Here is a 19,342-nt window from a genome sequence, read left to right as displayed (position 1 = left end):
AACCATAAAACAAATACAACTGACAAAGTTTAGTGAAGACGCAAGGCTCACCGCTCACGCGCGTGTTTTGCTTTTATGCCACTGACTGGACGGGGCAGAGTCATGTGGCTACACACGCGGTAGTATGCTTTTAAGGGGGAAGTATTAACAGGATTAAAAAACCGAAATAACTGACATGGGAAAATTAAGTCGGTTAGAGGTTCTGAATTTCGGTTTCGATTACTTTTCGATTACTCATCCAGCCCTAGTTCAAGGCTATTTTCACATTTTCACTCGCTGAACACTGACTGAGTGCTTCAGAGTTTCGCTCTCTACTAAGCGATCTGTACTTTTCAGTTCATCTCAATGGTCACACAGTGCACCTGTATTTGCCGAACTGTAAACTCTTTGTGAAGGCACACAACTTGCCGTCACTTTGCTGATAGCGCTGTTTCTCGCACATGCAAAGAGAGAGAGCGAGAGTCTTACCACGCTGAATCAACACAATAAATGTAAACTATATTATTTGATGTATTTTCCTGTCAAAATAATGGAGTTAATTTAGAATTACTCAACTTTTTCGTACAAGCAGCAGATATGCTGGTTTCTCCTGTAGTGGGCGGAGCTAATGCGCAAATGACAATTTCATTGGCTGGCACTCATCTATTACCATCCCTGTTTTGATTTCAGCAACGTCAACGTGATTGATATTCATGAACCCAGCAGCTCAATCCATAGTGCATTGTATATTGTCCGTATGGTAGTAGAATTAGTAGTAGTATTATCTTTTAATAATTAATATGATCTATTACTTTTTTTTTTTTTTTTACAGAAATCCTCTATGACCAAAAATATCTTAAGCATCACCACCTGTCTTAAGTTCAGTTAAAATGACAAATATGCATTCATACATGGTTATTAGGTTTTAGTTCTAATCACTAAAGTACTATCATTAAATAGTGCTTAATACCATAATATAATGCTTGACTGACTGATTAAGAAAGCTAAGATTTAAGAAGCTGTGCCATTTTACAAAGATAAGCTGATTGGAATCATATATATATATATGTGTGTTTCTGTGTGAATAGTATATCAGTCTGCCGAGTAAACAATAAATTATTATATTGCCAAGGTGTGCTTAGAGGGTTGCACTAGTATTTGCAAGTTGCTTTAGAATGGTATAATCCTCAAAAACAGTTGAAATGCCATAGTACTTTGTGTTAAGAAATGACTTATCAATATTCTACTATCATCGTTTATAAAGATGACCCTTACTCTGATGTCCTTTAGAAAATACTTCCTTATGAACCATTGATATTTAACAACTTAATACACACATGTAATTTCCCATCACGCTAGCAGATCCCAGCCAAACGAAGGTAACACTCTTTTCTCTTCCTCTAGAAAGTCCAGTACAGTTCTCTTTTGTTTGTGGTTAATGTGTAGAGGTATCGTGTTGAACTCTGATACTCCTCTGGGCAGCCTTGGCATTGGGACTTGAATCTGAGTTTGGATAGAAAATGCTTGGCTACTGATCAACCAGCTCAGGCATGATAAATCCAGACTCTCCCAGTCTTTGTCTTTGATTCTCCGGCTGAACTGGGGTTTGTTTAAGTATGCAATGTGGCAGAAGTGACCTGCGTCACTGCAGGCTGGTGTATGTGAACTGAGGCAGCAGAGTCACATGGTTTCTCCTCTACAGTCAGACATCTGTGTTTGAGCGGGCGTAGGTGGCTCTGCTCTCAAATGGGCTGCTGGCAGATGGCGTTTTGTTGGAGCACTGAGGACTCAGAAGTAGGACTGACTGGGAGAATTACACTGCACTTGGTTTAGTCAGACCTAGGCCTCCCTGGAATCTTTTTTTGTTGTTGTTGTTTTTATGCAGTATTTCTCACCACAATCCATGTATTTTAATGGAATGGTATATTGCAGATACTATTACATTAAATTGGATAGATTGTGGTGTTTTGGTGGGATACCAAGCCCTGGCACCTTGGCAATAATTGCCACAAGCAACAAATAAACTTAAAATTCCAAAATAAGAATTTAACATATTTTTTGTCTATTTATTTAAAGGGGTCATGTGATGCTGCTAAAAAGAACATTATTTGGTATATTTGGTGTAATGCAATGTGTTCATGAAGTTTAAGGTTAAAAAAACATTATTTTCCACATAATGTACAGTATTGTTATCTGTCTTTTCCCCACCTTTCTAAAGCGCGTAGATTTTTACAAAGCCCATCGTTCTGAAAAGTGAGGTGTGCTCTGATTGGCCAGTTGTCCAGTGCATTGTGATTGGCCCAGTACCTCAGGCGTGTGAATGAAATGTTATGCCCCTTACCATACCGTCATGCAGTGTGTCCCGGTGCAACAAGACAAAAACAGTAAGACCCATTATAAACGAGGCATTTGCTGCATCCAGTTGGGACATAATTACTGATTATAAAGACTTCTACTTTTTACATGTTGTGTTGCCTAAATCTGTGTGAACATAAATCCATCTTTGCATTTGTGATTGGAGAAACGATAAACAACAAGCGCTGCTCTACACTGCTTAAAACTCACATTTGAATCGTCAGTGGCAAATACTTTAAACATGTAAATGTACTTACAGGAAGTGAGTCAAAAGTGCCAGACTGTCCTTGCAAAATTGTTATTGTCCCACTTTATAGAAACAGACACTTTGGCATTGTAGGCTACTCAGGAAACAGTCCTGTTCTTCCATGAAATGCGCTGCACACATCTGAATATTGTGGTTGAACTGTTCTGGAACAGTGTTGTAAATACAACTTAACCACTGATTTTTTTGTCCTCTTTTGGAAGGCCAAACATAGTATTTTCGCTTTCACAACAAAACACAGTGTCTCCACGACATGGCACCGGCGGCAACAGCGAGAATCAGAGTTACACCGCCTTTCTTTGCATGAACATTTGTGTGGCGTCATTCAAATCTTCCCATGTGGGGGCATGTTATAATGAGCAGGTTTGTGTAGGCGTGGTTAACTCTTAACTTTTATTAAGAATATGTCTTTGGATTTGAGACTTTAGTCTTTGCAACTTTACAGATCTTTATTATGCACCAAGAGCTTGTAGCACTCCAAAGAGAAAGGAAAAATGTAAATCACATATGACCCCTTTAAATATAGATTGTGAAATTTCCGTTTTGAGTTTTTTTTTTTCTTCCTTTTTTTAATTATAGAGGGAAAACATCACTCATTACACAATAATAAAACATTTTTCAATTCTAAATGAGCTGTTTCTTATGATCCACAGTACAATGTTGCCAGATTAGCACAATACTGGTGTTATTTTTTCCTCGCACTATATATAGCATATTGTGCATATTTTTTGTATACACCAATCAACATTTGGTCAACAAGTGGATCATAACCTTTCATCAAAGTTGTCCTAAAACCAATATGTGTTCCTGTTATTAGTCAATGTTGTCATTAATGAAATGTCATCCTTAATGGCTTTTGATGGTCTTCAGACATGATTGTTTGTCATTAGGGTACCAACTGACCTGTCACAGGTATCCGTAATTGGTAACTGCTCATCATTTAATGCTCTGCAAGCTTCACTTAAGGTCAGAAAGCATATAAAATGCCACATTTAGTGAGATTGCAGGATTTTGACCTCAACAGGGCCATTGGTAAGCTGCAAAGAGGCATGACTCAGCGTGAAGTTGCAGACACAGTGAGGACGTCTCAAAGTGTCATTTCCAGAGCCTGGAACACGTTCAAAAGGTTTGGAAGTGTGAGTAGAAAGCATGGTGGAGGCAGATAACCAGTCACAACACCAAATCAAGACCGATACTTGAACCTGCATGCCTGCAGAAATCATTTCATGCCTGCAGTCAGCCTGCAAAACGACCTTCAGGATGCAATAGATGTCCGAGTGTCCACTCAGACCGAGAGGAGATGGCTTCATGAAGTTGGCTTGAGAGCCAGAAGGCTAGCTGTGAGTGTGTCTCTTTCCAGAGCATACAAACTGGCAAGTCTGCAGTGGGCCATAAAACACAGCAGTTGGGACAATGAATCAGTGGTGTACAGTGCTCTTCACAGATGAGTCTCGGTTCTGCGTGAACTTCCTAGACAGGCGTAGGAGGGTCTGGTGTCGTACAAGGGAAGAAATTTGCCACAAAATGTTGTACAGCATTACAGTATTGGCAGATCATCAGTCATGGTTTGGGGAGGCATCTCCGTGGGTGGAAGGACTGCGCTTGTCATCACTGAAAATGGCAGCCCGACAGGACAAAGGTATAGGGATGATATCCTGAGACCAGTTGTGCTACTGTATGCTGGTGCAATGTGGCCAGTTTCGTGCTTATGGATAACAACGATGGCTCACATTAAGCGAGGCTGGTGTTGGAATACTTGGAGGAGGAGGAGGGCATCTTAAGGATGGAGTGGCTCGCCTGGTAACCTGACTCCATTTAAACACTTTTGGGAGCAGCTACAGTCATAAGTGCAAGCATGCCAGGTCCCTCCAGAAACCTGTGTGGAGTTTCAAAAAAGCATTGCTAGAGTAATGGCAAGCCATCCCTCAACAGAATATCAAAAACCTCATCTCAAGCATGCACAAGCGAAGTGAGGCTGTGATCGGTGTCATAGGTGGTAACACTGACTACTGACTGGTTGTCTCAGTGCATAACGTTTGTTGTTTTTTGTTCATGACTTGTTTGTCGCATTTGTTAAACCATACAATTCATGTCCATTTTACAGTATGAACAGTGCAAGAACATCTTGTTTTGTTGAACTGAAAAAATGTCTTTCCTGTTTTGGGTCCTGCTTCAAGCCCTGACACTTCACACAAAGTGACTACAGTACAGTATCCAGCGCATCACCATTATGGTGCTGGCTCCTTGAGGCACTCCAAAGGCACTACACTGCTGCCCTTAAATCGCTTTTTACAACTGATGAACTGAAGCTCACTATATTACGTTTTTTTTTTCTTCATATAATATGCCACTTTTTGAGTGACTGGATGTCTATATGTATTACTATATGAATTTCCTCCCACTCTTTGAATTCCTACTCACATGTTCCAGCAGCATCTAGCAATGGAGTCTCGATAGAAAGCTTGTGATAGTGTTAATCAGCAGAGATAGATAGAAACCAACAACTGAATGTGTTATGTGCAGTCTGAACACCAGATGAGTCATCGACAGGCCAACAGTTCACTTTATTCTCAGGGGTGTTACAACACCACCACACAATGAGTAGTGTAGGCTTTGGTTACTGCATGATGATTGAAATTGTGCAAATGGCCTTAAGCTATTACCTAAATTAATTGCAAAAAGATTGTTTTCTAAAACATCATGGACGGAATGGTCCTGAGAGCGCTGCATCCGTAGGACAGTTAAAAGCATTTAAATGATTCAAAGCGCTAAACGCGAGTAGAATCAGCACTACAACTTTTTACTCGCTCTATGGCTTTTTATGAATGGGTGGTGAGAATTTGAGATTGCTGTATTAAAATTGCAATGGTTGTGATGTAATTTTTTGTGACTAATGCTTCAAATGAACGACTACTAGACGACCAGAAAAAACCTTAGTGGAGGGAAGCCCTAATTACAATATAATATATATTTTAATGTGCTAAAATATTTGTAATAATAAGTGTTGGGGGGCTTGGCTTGTGGGCATGGTCAGATTTTCCTTCTTTGTCTCTAGCTGATCACATGCCATCTCACAAATTGAAAAAACCTTTTATATACTGAAAGTTTTTATTTTCTTTATTTTTCCAGAAAGATGTTTGGTCAGCTGAACAGTCAGTATTTTTCAAACTCTGCAGTCCCATTTAGACACTTGTTAGCAACCAATTTTTCGTGTGTAAATAATTTTTCAAGAGTAAACAAATAAATAACAGATTGATTCGATTATCATTTTTATAATATGTATGCTGTAGAATACAATGTGGAAATCTTTAGCTTGCTTGAACCACAGACCATATTTTAGTATTTAAAACAAAAACAAAAACCTTACTTTTTGGGACAATGCAACTGAAAGTGCTAAAAATGCTAACTTGTTAGAATTTTGGTGCACTTCTAAATGCTAAACTTAGGATTCAGCCACCTTACTTAAATTATCTGACACTACAGTTTGATAATGCTGGTTTCTTGGCATATTTCATGTGTGATTGCAAGCTTTCAAAGTCACGTGCGGCAAATCAAGCTTTATTTACATATTCAGACATTTTCATTTAGTGGCTGGAGGAATAAGTTGCTTTCCTCCTCAATCAGCAGAGGTCATCATTTTATAGTCATAATTTCATTAAAACTACACACTTAACCACTAAAAAGAGAATGTTATGACTATTGAAGTTAATGTTCCTGTTTTTATCTTTTAAAGTAGAGGGTCTGCCTCAGGTCTTCTATTTTGGGCCCTGTGGGAAATACAATGCCATGGTCCTGGAGCTGCTCGGTCCTAGTCTTGAGGATCTCTTTGACCTGTGTGACAGAACATTCTCCCTCAAGACGGTCCTGATGATTGCCATTCAGCTGGTGAGTTCATAGGCCCTCTGAAAAGCTGCTGTAGTTTAAGAGCAGTGTTCCACCTGTGTGTTTAGTTGGACTGATGCTTTGCAATGTAAATGTGTAATGTGAGTTCATGTGTTCAATTTCCCCAGATATCCCGCATGGAGTATGTCCATTCTAAAAACCTCATCTACAGAGACGTGAAACCAGAGAATTTCCTCATCGGTCGACAAGGAAACAAGAAGGAGCACATCATTCACATCATAGACTTTGGCCTTGCGAAAGAATACATTGACCCAGAAACCAAAAAACACATTCCTTACCGGGAGCACAAGAGCCTTACCGGCACAGCTCGATACATGTCTATTAATACACACTTAGGGAAAGGTAAGTGTAAAATACCCCCATAGTCTAATCCTAAAATGGACTAAACATTAAATTTAGCATGTCACTATCCCAATGCTTTATGTGGTTTCTTGATTGGTTGTTTGGGAATCATGAACCAGTTCTCTTAAAGAACATGTTATACATGTTTGGTTCCTTAAATGTTGCATTGAATTTATAGCACCTTAGTCATGATAGTGCCGTCTAAACTGAATGTGATGCCAGAGGAAAAATGGGTGGCCCAAGATTATACAGTGAAAAGAAATAAACAGACAACCTGGACAGTGCTGTACTTTTACTGAATAATTTAAAAAAAAAAGATTTTTTTGGAATGACTTGCACTGAATCAGTCGAATTGGATACTGAATTATCAACTTACTCACTGAACCGCATGTTATGCCATGTATAACTCAGAATAAAAAAGCAAGAACACTTACTGTTATGCTGTTAATGACTAAAGGTGATGATACACGGGGAACCATTTTTTGAGTAATGTTTTTTTTTGTCATCCACTGAAACTTGTTTGATACATGAGAACAAACCTCATTTGTTCATCAAGCATGCACATTTCAACATTTTTGTTGCAAGGACTTTAAGTGGATGGATGAAAATGATTGAACTGTAGATAAATTGAATTCTTATGGTTTTGAAATAAGACATGGAAATTTATTTGCAGAGCAAAGTCGGAGAGATGACCTCGAGGCCTTGGGTCACATGTTCATGTATTTCCTCCGGGGAAGTCTCCCTTGGCAGGGACTAAAAGTATGTTGAACTAGCATGTTAAAGCCATTAAAACTGTGACTAACTTAGTTCTTGAAAATCAAACGGTGTTGTTGTTTTGTGCTTTGCAGGCTGACACACTAAAGGAACGCTACCAGAAGATTGGGGACACAAAGCGAAACACTCCCATTGAGGTTCTCTGTGAGAACTTTCCTGGTGAGACCCCCATCGTGTGCTGCATTCATATCAGCTAATCTTAAAGTCAACATAAAATCATAACTGACCCTGTTTACATTATTAATACACATTCCTAGTTGTTTTGCAGGATTCAGAAGTTCACATTATTCCAAAGAAAATACAATGTTTCTTTGTAATAGCGTTGTGCAAGACTAGTCGATTAAACAATACTGCTGCTGCTTCAAATTACGATCATGTTAATGATAATTAAAAAAAGAACACATTGCTTATATCTTGAGTGGAAAACCAATTCATTTCATATTGCATCAGAGCTGGGTGTGTTTGTTTTCTCAGTTTAACTCGTGACAAGATGAGATCGTTGAGATAGTAATTTGATTTAGAAGAAAACAGGAACGTTTGCTGCAGTCTGTGTCAAACTGGTAACCAAAGGTTAAGCTTGCTTACAAGCTTGTTATGAGGGAAAATATGGTATAAAATTTTATATTGTTTTAAAGAGGAATAACATTTAAAATGAAACCTACTTCAGTTACTCTATAGACCAAATACAGTGAAAAATAATTAGCCTGGTATTCCAGTTGTGTATAAATGTGGTATGTCACCCCTATATATACAGCAGGTTCTATATCAGTGTCCCAAATGGACAGAATACCCTTAAACCGTGCTAAGTTGCTGTTACATGCCAAACTTCTGTCAGGTACGTGGGCTTTATAATTAGGGCTTTAGTACTCGAGTCCGGACTCGAGACATTTTTCTATCGCCTTGGACTAATTGGTGTTTTCACTCGGACTTGGTTCGGAGTTGGTCATTGGACTCGCCAAATGTTCTCGTTGGTCTCGACCGAGTCCAGCAAAAAAAAAAAAATTCTCCTTCAAAACAAAACCACATTTGTATGTTGACGCGACTGAAATCGTGTGGAAAACGCTAGGCGCGCCGCTTTCTCCTTTTTCCCAAAGCACTCTGTATCCTGTGCTCTACGCCTGCGCTCCAGTGGTGTCTGCTGTTGCTAGGCAACCATGACCTGCTCTCCATGAAGACGCAGAAGTTTCAGCAAAAAATAAATGGATTTCCGGTGCTAAAAATCCCTTGCAGTAGCTCTGCTAATAGATTCATAAAAAAAATGGCTATCATTGTACAGCTATGATCAGCTATTTCTCCATCTTGGCTTAGCTTTCAATTTTGTTACGGGAAAGGATGTGCATGACCAGCGGTGCACTTGCTGCGTTCTGAAAAGTTTCTAATTTCATTTTCTTCTTGTTAAATTGTTTTATTTATGTCTACATCTAGATAGCCTTAAACTTACCATTTACAATAATGAAATACTAATAAATGTTGTACAGTATAGGGGTTGCAAGACTGATTTCTACTAGTCGATTTTTTTATTAAAAAATTTTTTTTATCAATAAACGCTTATTAATTACTGAATCCATGCAATGTGCACATATTCATTACGCAGAACTCTTTAAGTGAGTCTATAATGTTTAGTGAATTTCACTTGAACAAATGTGTGTGTGCCACGCAAACAAGCAAAAGATAAAGATGCAAACATGTAGGAAAAGTAGAAAATGTATCCGTATCTGATCATAAGCCCACTCTTGAGAGAGAACTGGTTTGGTTTTTAAGAGACTGAGACGCGCAGCGTGGCTGTTTGATTGGTGAGCGTGCTGTGCTTATTCCTTTTATTCTTATCATATCGTAGCCAAAGCTTTAAATCATTGCCTTTTAAATATATACAAATAATATAACGTGTATGATGTATTATTATAGGTGAAATTACTGTTGCAAATCACCGATTTCTGAGAGATGCACTAGAGGCAACATCAATTGTGTTTGATTTGCGCTCTTTTCACTCATAAAATTTACATTCATTCACTTCACACTCGTGACTTTAGAGGTCTGTGTATAATATTGCGCTGATCCCCTGGCTCAACTGTTATCTAGCAAACACCAGACTGTGCCAGCTTCAGCTGAGTACTCAGGCAGAATTATCTGTGCCATTCCGAATAAGGTACCGTATTTTCCGGACTATAAGTCGCACTTTTATTCATAGTTAGGCTGGTACTGTGACTTATAGTCAGGTGTGACTTATTTATCAAAATTTGACATGAACCAAGAGAAAACATTACCGTCTACAGCCGCGAGAGTGCACTCTAATGCTGCTCAGTGCTCCTGTAGTCTACACTGAAGACATAGAGCGCTCTCTCGCGGCTGTAGACGGTAATGTTTTCTCTTAGTTCTTGGTTCTAAATAAATGCGACTTATAGTCCAGTGCGACTTATATATGTTTTTTTCCTCGTCATGACGTATTTTTGGACTGTTACGACTTATACTTAGGTGCGACTTATAGTCCGAAATATACGGTATTTTGCTTCAGGCACAACCCTAATTATTACATTACATATTTTATTTTTACATGCAACATAGATAAGGTCAAAGAAAGTAACAGCTCCACGCAATATTGTAATCCTAAAATTCACATCGTACTTGCAAACACTTCGTATGCATTTTGGTTAATGCATGCTGGAGTAGTCGATTGTTTCCGACAGCGCTCGACTCTGCTATGCAAGCCCTAGTACAGAATGACAAAAATGTTGCTGTATTTATGTGCGCATGCCCAGTTGAGCCAAACGTACTTTGCGTGTGTGTGCACTGTGCCAAGGCATCAGTCATTTAAATTTTTGACCACAGACATAATGTCAGCAACAGCAGCATTATAAAGTAAATAAAATGTAAATAAAGTACATAAAAATAATTTGACCCTACAGCTCCAAACTCGATTCTAGAGGGCCAGTGTCCTTTAGAGTTTAGCTCCAACCCTAATTATACACACTTGAACCAGCTAATCAAGCTCTAACTAGACACACTAGAAACTTCCAGATAGGTGTGTTAAGGCCAGTTGGAGCTAAACTTTTAACGGCATTGGCCCTCCAGGATCTAGTTTGGAGACTCCTGTCCTACAGAGTTGTTACTTTGCACATGATTTTTGATCATTACAAATAATAATGTAAAATTATTTTCTTAGAATAGGAGATATGCTGTCTCTCGCATCCCATACATTATCAGTAGTTAAGTATGTGGTCTTGAAGAGGATCCTTTTTTCTCTCATTTGGACTCGGTCTCAACTAGTCCTGGACTTGGACTTGACTTGGACTCGACAAAGCTGGACTTGACTACAGCTCTATTTATAATAGGCTTATATGTTTGTAGTTATTGGTCGCTGCCTATTGATTCAGTTGATTTTAATGAATATATTCAGCAGCCTCTTTATTAGGTACATCGGTTCTGTCATTTCTGTCAGACATGGTTGACAGCTGTTATGCACCATCACCATTTTAGATCAGTTAACTGTAATACCATATAAAATTTCCATTCAAACAAAGCATAAATGTTGGCGGTTTCAGAGCAAAAATTTCAATCACTGCTTTTCACTTGGCAGTGGTAAAACTGGCACCACATGTAATTACTTGCCGGCAACCCGCCTAAATAAAAGCTTGCTGATTTTAGGTTTGAAAAAAATTATAATAATAAAAAATAAAATTAATATTAAAATGTTAATTTTAGCATTGCATTTTAAGTCTGCTATAAAATAATTGTATTTTTTATTTAATACTCATTTTTTATCTTAGAATGTAGTATTATCATACTTTATAGTTGTGTTTATTTTATTTTAAGAATAAACTAAGTGCAATAATACTATTATTTTTTTATTTATATTTAATAGGTCACACTATGTGCATTGTTAGCACCAAACCAAATCTCCAGGTTCTCTTATGACAACCAGAATGAAAAAAATAATTATGCACCCCTCAATATAACCTATTTTTCAACGGCATTCAGTATCGGATTTGACTATTTGATTCATAGATTAAGTAGGCTATTATAAAAAAGATTGCATAAACAATGTTTTTTGACGACTTCTGGGGCTTTGTTAGACTTGTCAACAACAATATAATCAGTTGAGGCACACAATCCTATTTTGTTATCTTTTTTAAATACAACAACATATTGAGCTGGGCAGCAGCATATCACATTGCGGAAGTAAAATGGGTTGTTGAAACGTTTTATGTTGACTTCAAGGCAAGACTTCCCTTTGCTCTTATTTATGGATTATTGTCATTGTAACTTTATCCTCATTTGTGTTTTCAGAGGAGATGGCCACCTATCTACGCTATGTCCGGCGGTTGGATTTCTTTGAGAAGCCAGATTACGAATACTTGCGGACCTTGTTTACGGAGTTGTTTGAACGAAAAGGATATACCTTTGATTACTCGTATGACTGGGTTGGCAGACAGATTGTGAGTCAATGTTTCATCTTTACTGCCTAGAGAATAAAGTGGCACAGTTTATCCATCTCTGCAAGACTGCCTAATGTTGCCGTCTATATTTGCTCCGACACAGAGCTAGCTCACCTTGGAGCTGATGTTCTCTGTGTTTTGGTTTGTTTTTCTCAGCCCACACCGGTGGGGTCGGTCCACGTGGACTCAGGGGCATCAGCCATCACGCGTGAGAGCCACGCACACAGAGACAGACCCTCCCAGCACCAGCCCTTAAGGAATCAGGTAATCTTCCACTGCTCATTAAGAAAGCTTATGATTAGTGAACCTTGTCTTTATTACAGGAAAGGAAAGAGAAAATGTCCCATGTTCATTTTTCTGTCCACACACCCATTTATTAAAGGTAGATAATATTTCCCCTGAACCAAATAAGTGAATCTCACAAGACAAGTCTGGGTCATATTTCACCTCATGATCACAAGAAAGAGTTGGACTTATTGATGTAGAAGTCAGTAAGATTTATTTTACATACCCACATTAACTCAATTAATTCAAAAAGTACAGTAGCCATTTTTGCATTGTTTTCAAAAGATTGCCATTTAAAGTAGTAATTGATAAATTGCCGTTTCAGAAGTATCAACAGGTTTGAACAAAAATGTTAAGCAGCACAATTATTTTTAACTAATAATAAATCAGCATATTTCAGAAGAATCATGGGACATTGAAAACTTGAATAAAGTGAGCTAAAAAAAATCAGCTTTGCCACCACCTGCATAAATTGCATTTTAAAATATATTAAATTAGATAACAATTATTTTTATATAATATTATAATATTTCACAGTACTATAATCATTTAAACGGTTATGTATATGATTTAAAAAAAAAAAAGTTTTTTGTTTTCATTGTCATGCAAAGTTTAGGACAGTATTGAGAATCACCGTTGGTAAAAGTAGAAATTATCGGAAAATTTGTTTATTTATTAATAAATGCATGCATGCTTTATTTCCCCCTGGTAATGAGAATTTGGGGAAGGGAAAGGTCCTTGCTAGATCACAATAATACAAAACATGTAGAAATTAGATTTTTTTTTTTTTAATTCTGGAGTTAAATTATGGCCTAGACATGTTTTCATGACATTGGTTGAAGAATTCTAAATCGAGCTGGTGGAGGTGGAGTTGATATTAGAGGGTTTCTTCAGCACTACATGAAGCTTTAAACAAAATCATTAGACTCGCCCACTCAGCAACTGGCTGCTGCAGCATGCACTGCTTTGGCACATCATGGCTCAGAGTGCATGCTGGGAATAGAAGTTCCTGAAACTATATTTTTACAAGTAATATGTCACTGGAGACTTTTATATTGATTAATTTGCCAATTTGTGGTTTTTCTGGCTTTTTCTTACGTTTGCAAGAGCAAATGAACATTGCACATCTCACAAACCTGCCCTGTATCAAACTCATCTGCTGAAGCAAACGTTTAATTTGGGATCATAAATGATTTTCACAAGTGTTTGAATTTAAGATTTAAGTCGTCAAAAAGAAAATTAGTTTTTGTTACATGAATAACATTTTTAATTATTTTTTTTTTTTGCTTTTGCAAAGACAGGGTAAGGGTGAGATAATGAAGTGATGACTACCTTAATTTCTGGCTAATCATGTTCTTTAAGACAACCTGACATCATATGTCTATTTGAATTCAAGTGTATCCTTATGATTCTTGTGAGGGAAGAGGAGTGCAGATATATTTAGAAATCCTTGGCTGAAAGACACAAGGGCCCTGTAAACTGCCTCATCATCAATCTGGTGGAGGTTTTGCTGTTTAGTGAGTCTGTTTAGAGGGCATCACAACACTAATTGTGGCACATCAACACCTCTTCCTAGGAATAGGAATATTCCTATTCAAAATCAAAACCTAACCACGCAGTCTGCATTTACAAACATTTGTGAAGAAAAAGTGAATTCAAGTATGATATTGTGACAAGATAACACCTTTGCAATAAGTTAGATCGTGAAATTCCATCCCTGAAATTCCATCCTGTCACTGTCAACTGTAAGTGCTGTTATTAAACCGTTGAAGCATTCAGAAACAACAGCAACTTAGCCACAAAGCAGAAGACCACATGTAAAGGCACAGAGCTTGGTTACAGAGTGCTGAGGTGCATTGTGCATAAAAGTCACCAATGCTCTGCTGATTCTATGGCTGAAGAGTTCAAACCTCCACTGTCATTAATTACAACACAAAAACTGTTCAAGAGCTTCATGGAATGGGTCAAGCAGCCCATGGGTTCTGTATATTCTGTATACATATGTAAATTTTATGATGGATGGATGCACTTTTTTGGGCTTCAAAGTCTTGACCACCATTCACTGCCAATATAAAGCTCGGAAGAGCCAGGACAGTTTTTATTGTAACTGTGATTATATTCATCTGAAAGATAACAATATACACCTACTGTAGGATGGCTTCATGGGGTAATTTTAATTTTTGGGTGAACTATACCTAATTATTGAAATTATGCTGTCAGATATCCAGTGGGTACTCAGTGTTGGATGCCTGATTTGCTACATGTGTTGTCCAGTCCACTTGGCATTCAACAGATTTCAGAAAGTTTTCTCTTCAATTTCCTCTGTTTTAATGTCTCCTTGTGTTTATTTTGTGGTGTTTGCTGCTTGGTTTGATTGGACAACTGGTCCACAGTCACTAATGCCATTTCCTGGCTTTGACTGGCTCTTGTTTTTTCTTGTTGATTTCCATTCCTGCATTGTGCTGCATGCCACCTGGCCTCACTCCGCCTGCTCTCGCTCACTCACCACACCTCCCCCCTCCTGCGCCGCCTCCTGCACCTCCTCCATCCGCACAGACGGCCATCTCCGACCGCAGAGGAGCTTGGGAGGTGCAGCCCAACCGTCAGACAAACTCCTCCTACCTGACCTCACACCTGGCAGCGGACAGGCACGGAGGCTCAGTGCAGGTACTGCTTCAACCCTTGCTCAACTCCTCCTGTGTGCGCTCATGTCTGCAGCAGCGCGCCCCACCCGCTCTAGAACACTTCCTCTATGGGTTCCCCTGTTCGGCATTTCTTGTTCTTATTAAAAAAAAATGCTGCGTTTCATTCAAAGTATGAAAGTGTTTGAATGTGGTATATTCCAACCTTAATATTTCTGAATTCCATATAGCATTTCATTGTCCAAGTTGGAAGAACGTTGTCAAGTGGCATTCTGTTGGAATTTTCCAACCAGGAGGTTGGAAAAGTGTCATTTTCATAATCTTATCACTTTTCTGAGTGTGAGGGTGTAAATTCTAACTTTCTGAATTGAATGAAACGCGGCATATGTCATGCAGAGACTGAGATTATTTGTAACCCTTGTTGTGGTAATTTGGTAAGGCTGAAATTAGGGCCTATTATCACCAGCTTTCACACTCTACAGTACACAAAGCACAATTCAGTGCATGTATTCGACTGAGATGGCGACAAACATGCAGACTTGAAGAGCTTGCTTTACTTTTATCCAGTAGGTGCCTCCAACAGACGAATGAGAAATGCTGCTGACAGTCCTAGAGTTTATTTAGATGGCCTCTGTATTGAACTGAGGGGAATTCTGTAATGTGTAAAGATATATTAGATAACAAACCAAATGGTATTACATTAAGTTCGACTTAAGAGTGAAAATCTGTTTTGGGGCTACTGTACGAAAGTGTTCTTTAGTGAAGAGTAGTGAAAGGGTTTTGTTTTTTCTCGATTCTGTACATTAGTGGATCTGGTGAGACTCACTAAAAATAAAACGACTAAAATAATAGAACATTGGCTTTTAAAATAAAAGCATGAATATCAGTATGGCTACATTTTTTTATTATTACATTTTGGATTGACTGGTGATAGCGAAGTATTTTGAATAATTTACATGCAATGAGAAAACACACAGCAATACAAGAAACAGCCCTGTAGATTTAAGATGTGTTCTGTGAAAATCAGTTAACTTTAAGTTATTTTCATTTGGTAAAAAAAGTTAAGGTTGCATTTAACCAGGAATATTTTGACCTTTCATAAGCAAGTATTGTAGTAAATGATTTTCCTCAGTTTCTGCCTTCCAGTAGTTACTTGCATGGAGCTTCTGTAGAACGATTGACTGAACTCTCTTATTAAAATAACATTGTTACACTGAGGCCACCCAATAATTAGATTTTACTTTACTTCATTCTTTTCTGCCACAGGTGGTGAGCTCAACTAATGGTGAACTGAATGCAGAAGACCCGCTGACGGCCCACTCAAACGCACCAATCACAGCGCAGGCAGAAGTGGAGGTGGTGGATGAGGCCAAGTATGTGCACATGGCTTCTCACAGGTTTCTGTTGTCTGTGCCTTGTGTCTAACTGACACAAGCTGTCCTTTAGCACTCTGGGTCTTTATCTGACTTCACCCCTGCCCTTTCTGGTCCATTCCCATCTGCTCCCCTGTAGTGCTCTGTGTACCCAAAGTGTTTAATGGAACTTTTTTTTTTTTAAATGGGCACTTTTCAGTTTTTAATGAAATATGAATCCGACCATTCAAAAGTTTGGAATATTTTTTTTATTTTTTTAATGTTTATGAAAGGATTCTATTACACTCACAGAGGCTGCTTTTATTGAATAAAAACTAGAGTAAAAACAAAAAGATAAACAATAAGAAATAATACTGTTCTCAAATTATTTTTATATTTTCTGTTGCAAAGCTAAATTTTCCAACAGCCATTACTGGGGAAAGAAATACATTTAAATATATATTCCAGTAGAAATGAGTTCTTCTACTATTTCATATTTGTTTTTATGCTGTATTTCTGATCAAATAAATACAGCCTTGGTGAGAAACATAAAAGATCTTTACAATTCCAAACTTTTGACTGGTAGTTTATATTTTAAAAGACAACTGTTACTCTGTAGTTTCCTATTCATCTAAAGCACCTGATGTGCATTTGAGTGTGTCATATAAAACGTCCTGTCTAACATAATTTTAAAAACTCATTCTTGTAGTTCTTTGATATCTTAAAAAGCCCTCTGTCTTTGATTTACTGATGCACATTCTTGGAAGTGGCAGACAGAAGCTGTCTTGATCAGTTAACAGGATTGGTTATTACACAGTATTAATGCGAACCAGAGGTCTTTTTTTCTAATCTCTCTGATCTCTTTCTTCTTTGCATTTCCTTGTTTCTTTAATATAGCAACCTGTTGATTGCTTTATCAGTGTTACGTATTCTTATTTAAAGGTTCAGTCTTTAATGTTAGAACACTGTCACTTGAGCTTTAGTAGCAGCTTCTATTTTACATAACATTGAATTAAAAGAGAAAAACGAGAATCGTCATCAGGGCTTCACACTATTAGTGTTTGGCATCTGTTTTATGCCCCATATTCAGCTCATGACTGTGTCTTCCACCTACATGGATTGTTTTGCTTTGCATAGATGTAGAGGAGCAAATGAGGCCGTATGGTTTTTGTCTTATTTTCATTTATTTAATGCTTTTTGAATTCATTGCGTCCTACAGTAATGTCTGTCATGAGCACAGGTACAAACATTCTTATTCCATTTTCTAAGAAAGAGCACAAGCATTAAAATAAGTTTACTTTTCCAGTGAGATGCATTCAGTTGGTTATATAGTAAAAAAAAATTCTTTAAACCACAAACATTGTGTTTAAAAACATGTCTCTAAACCCTGTCAGCTTCAAAATATTAAATGTTATTGGAGTTGAATAACCAAGAGTGTAAGAACACTTTTACATCTAATTTCTATGTCTCATGTAAATATGCTATCATTACTGAGTGACACAGTTAAATCATACGGAGTTAAATCATAAATGTATTAAAAACATAGCTTTGGTTTATAATTCTGATTGAAGGATCTGCATTTTAAGCTGTGAAACTTAAATTTCTCTCTATTACATGAGATTGCTTTTTGACAACTTTTGAACAACCTAATGAAATCGGCTGTGCCTACAGTGATTTTTTTTTTTTAATTTATTTTTTATATACCATGATTGATGGACTTTCAGGTACTTGGCTTAATTTTTACAACAAATTCTTCCCAGATGTTTTATAGTGGCAGAGACCCATTGTTCAAGCTGAAGCATGTTTATGTTGTATTATATTCACTATTAGAGCGGTGGGCTGGTGAGCTGAGGACGACACTACATTTCTCCAAACCCTTTCAGTTCCTTTTATCTCTACCATTTTCCTCCCATTCTTTTTTTCTGTTGCCCATCTGTTTTAGAATTTTATAAACAGGGATACATAAAATACCTATTATGATATTACTTAATGAAAGGTGAACATCAATTGAGCAGATGTTTTAGATCACACGATCCGCTCAGTCTCTCTCTCTTTCTTTCTGTTTGTGTCTTCCTGTTGGTCTTTTGTCGCCGACATTAGGTTTGTCTCATCATCTCACCTCTGTGTAATAATCTCTGTCTTTTCTCTTTTCACATTCTTCTGTAGCTGCGTGAAAATGCTCAACCTGTGGTGAGTCTCTCTCTCCAGTCCACATCAAACCCAAGAGGAGTGGACCAGCCTAGACTGTGGCCATATAGATCACGCTTACACCAAGATCTACTAACATAGATGTAGACTGATATAGCTGTTCATGGTCTGTGAGTTTGAAACAGAAAGAGGGAGGTCTGTTTGCTCAAAGTCTAATTTGAGAGGATGAAATGCCCTAAAGTTTAAAATTAAAGTTGAATTAAAAGTCGATCGGAGGTACACTGAGAAGTCTTTAATAGTCCAACTTTAGCTTATTTACAGAAACCAAATGGAATGAGGATGTAGAGGTTAAATGTACATTCACAGTTCCTTAAACAGAAGTATGCAGACTCTTAACGAAGTCTTTTATACCACAACATTAGTAACATTATTAGCGTTTAAGATTATTCTGCTTATTAAATTAAATTTATTTTATATATATTTTTTTATATGGTCTGTAATATTGTTAGAAGGTCACGATCTCCCAGGCAAACCAAGTTTATGACTAGTGCTTACATTGTTTGTAATAAACTCCTAACCCTATGCATTAAATTTAGGAACGCATTTCTCGCTCTTTGGCCATCATTAAAGAGTTAGTTCACCCAAAAGTGAAAATTCTGTCATTCATTACTCACTCTCATGTCATTCCAAACCCGTAAGACCTCTGTTCATCTTCAGAACGCAAATGAAGATATTTTTGATGCATTCCGTGAGCTCTCTGACCCTCCCATGGAAGCTACGAGAATACCTTTTGTGCTCAAAAGAAAGAAAATAACGATTTTGAAGAGTATCTATTGAAAGTAAACAGTGTATGCTGTTTTTTGT

General features: G+C 37.6%; 1 protein-coding gene across 8 annotated transcripts in view; it reads left to right on the top strand.

Annotated features, from left to right (window-relative positions):
- The window catches only part of csnk1g1 (casein kinase 1, gamma 1), a 54,191-nt gene that overhangs the window by 29,797 nt on the left and 5,052 nt on the right, over positions 1–19,342 (top strand). Inside the window, exons 5-13 of one of the 8 annotated variants that reach the window (XM_059537350.1) lie at positions 6,336–6,484; positions 6,610–6,844; positions 7,518–7,603; positions 7,693–7,777; positions 11,903–12,051; positions 12,208–12,315; positions 14,893–15,003; positions 16,245–16,351; positions 18,497–18,520. In XM_059537350.1, the coding sequence (XP_059393333.1) occupies positions 6,336–6,484; positions 6,610–6,844; positions 7,518–7,603; positions 7,693–7,777; positions 11,903–12,051; positions 12,208–12,315; positions 14,893–15,003; positions 16,245–16,351; positions 18,497–18,520 (1,054 nt within the window). Of the gene's footprint in view, positions 1–6,332; positions 6,485–6,609; positions 6,845–7,517; positions 7,604–7,692; positions 7,778–11,902; positions 12,052–12,207; positions 12,316–14,892; positions 15,004–16,244; positions 16,352–18,496; positions 18,521–19,342 lie in introns of all 8 variants that reach the window. The other 7 variants (XM_059537345.1, XM_059537369.1, XM_059537367.1 and 4 more) reach the window with 7 other exon arrangements.

Source organism: Carassius carassius, chromosome 3 (genome assembly GCF_963082965.1).
Source record: "Carassius carassius chromosome 3, fCarCar2.1, whole genome shotgun sequence".
Taxonomy (NCBI): domain Eukaryota; kingdom Metazoa; phylum Chordata; class Actinopteri; order Cypriniformes; family Cyprinidae; genus Carassius; species Carassius carassius.
This window is presented reverse-complemented; position numbering and strand designations above follow the sequence as displayed.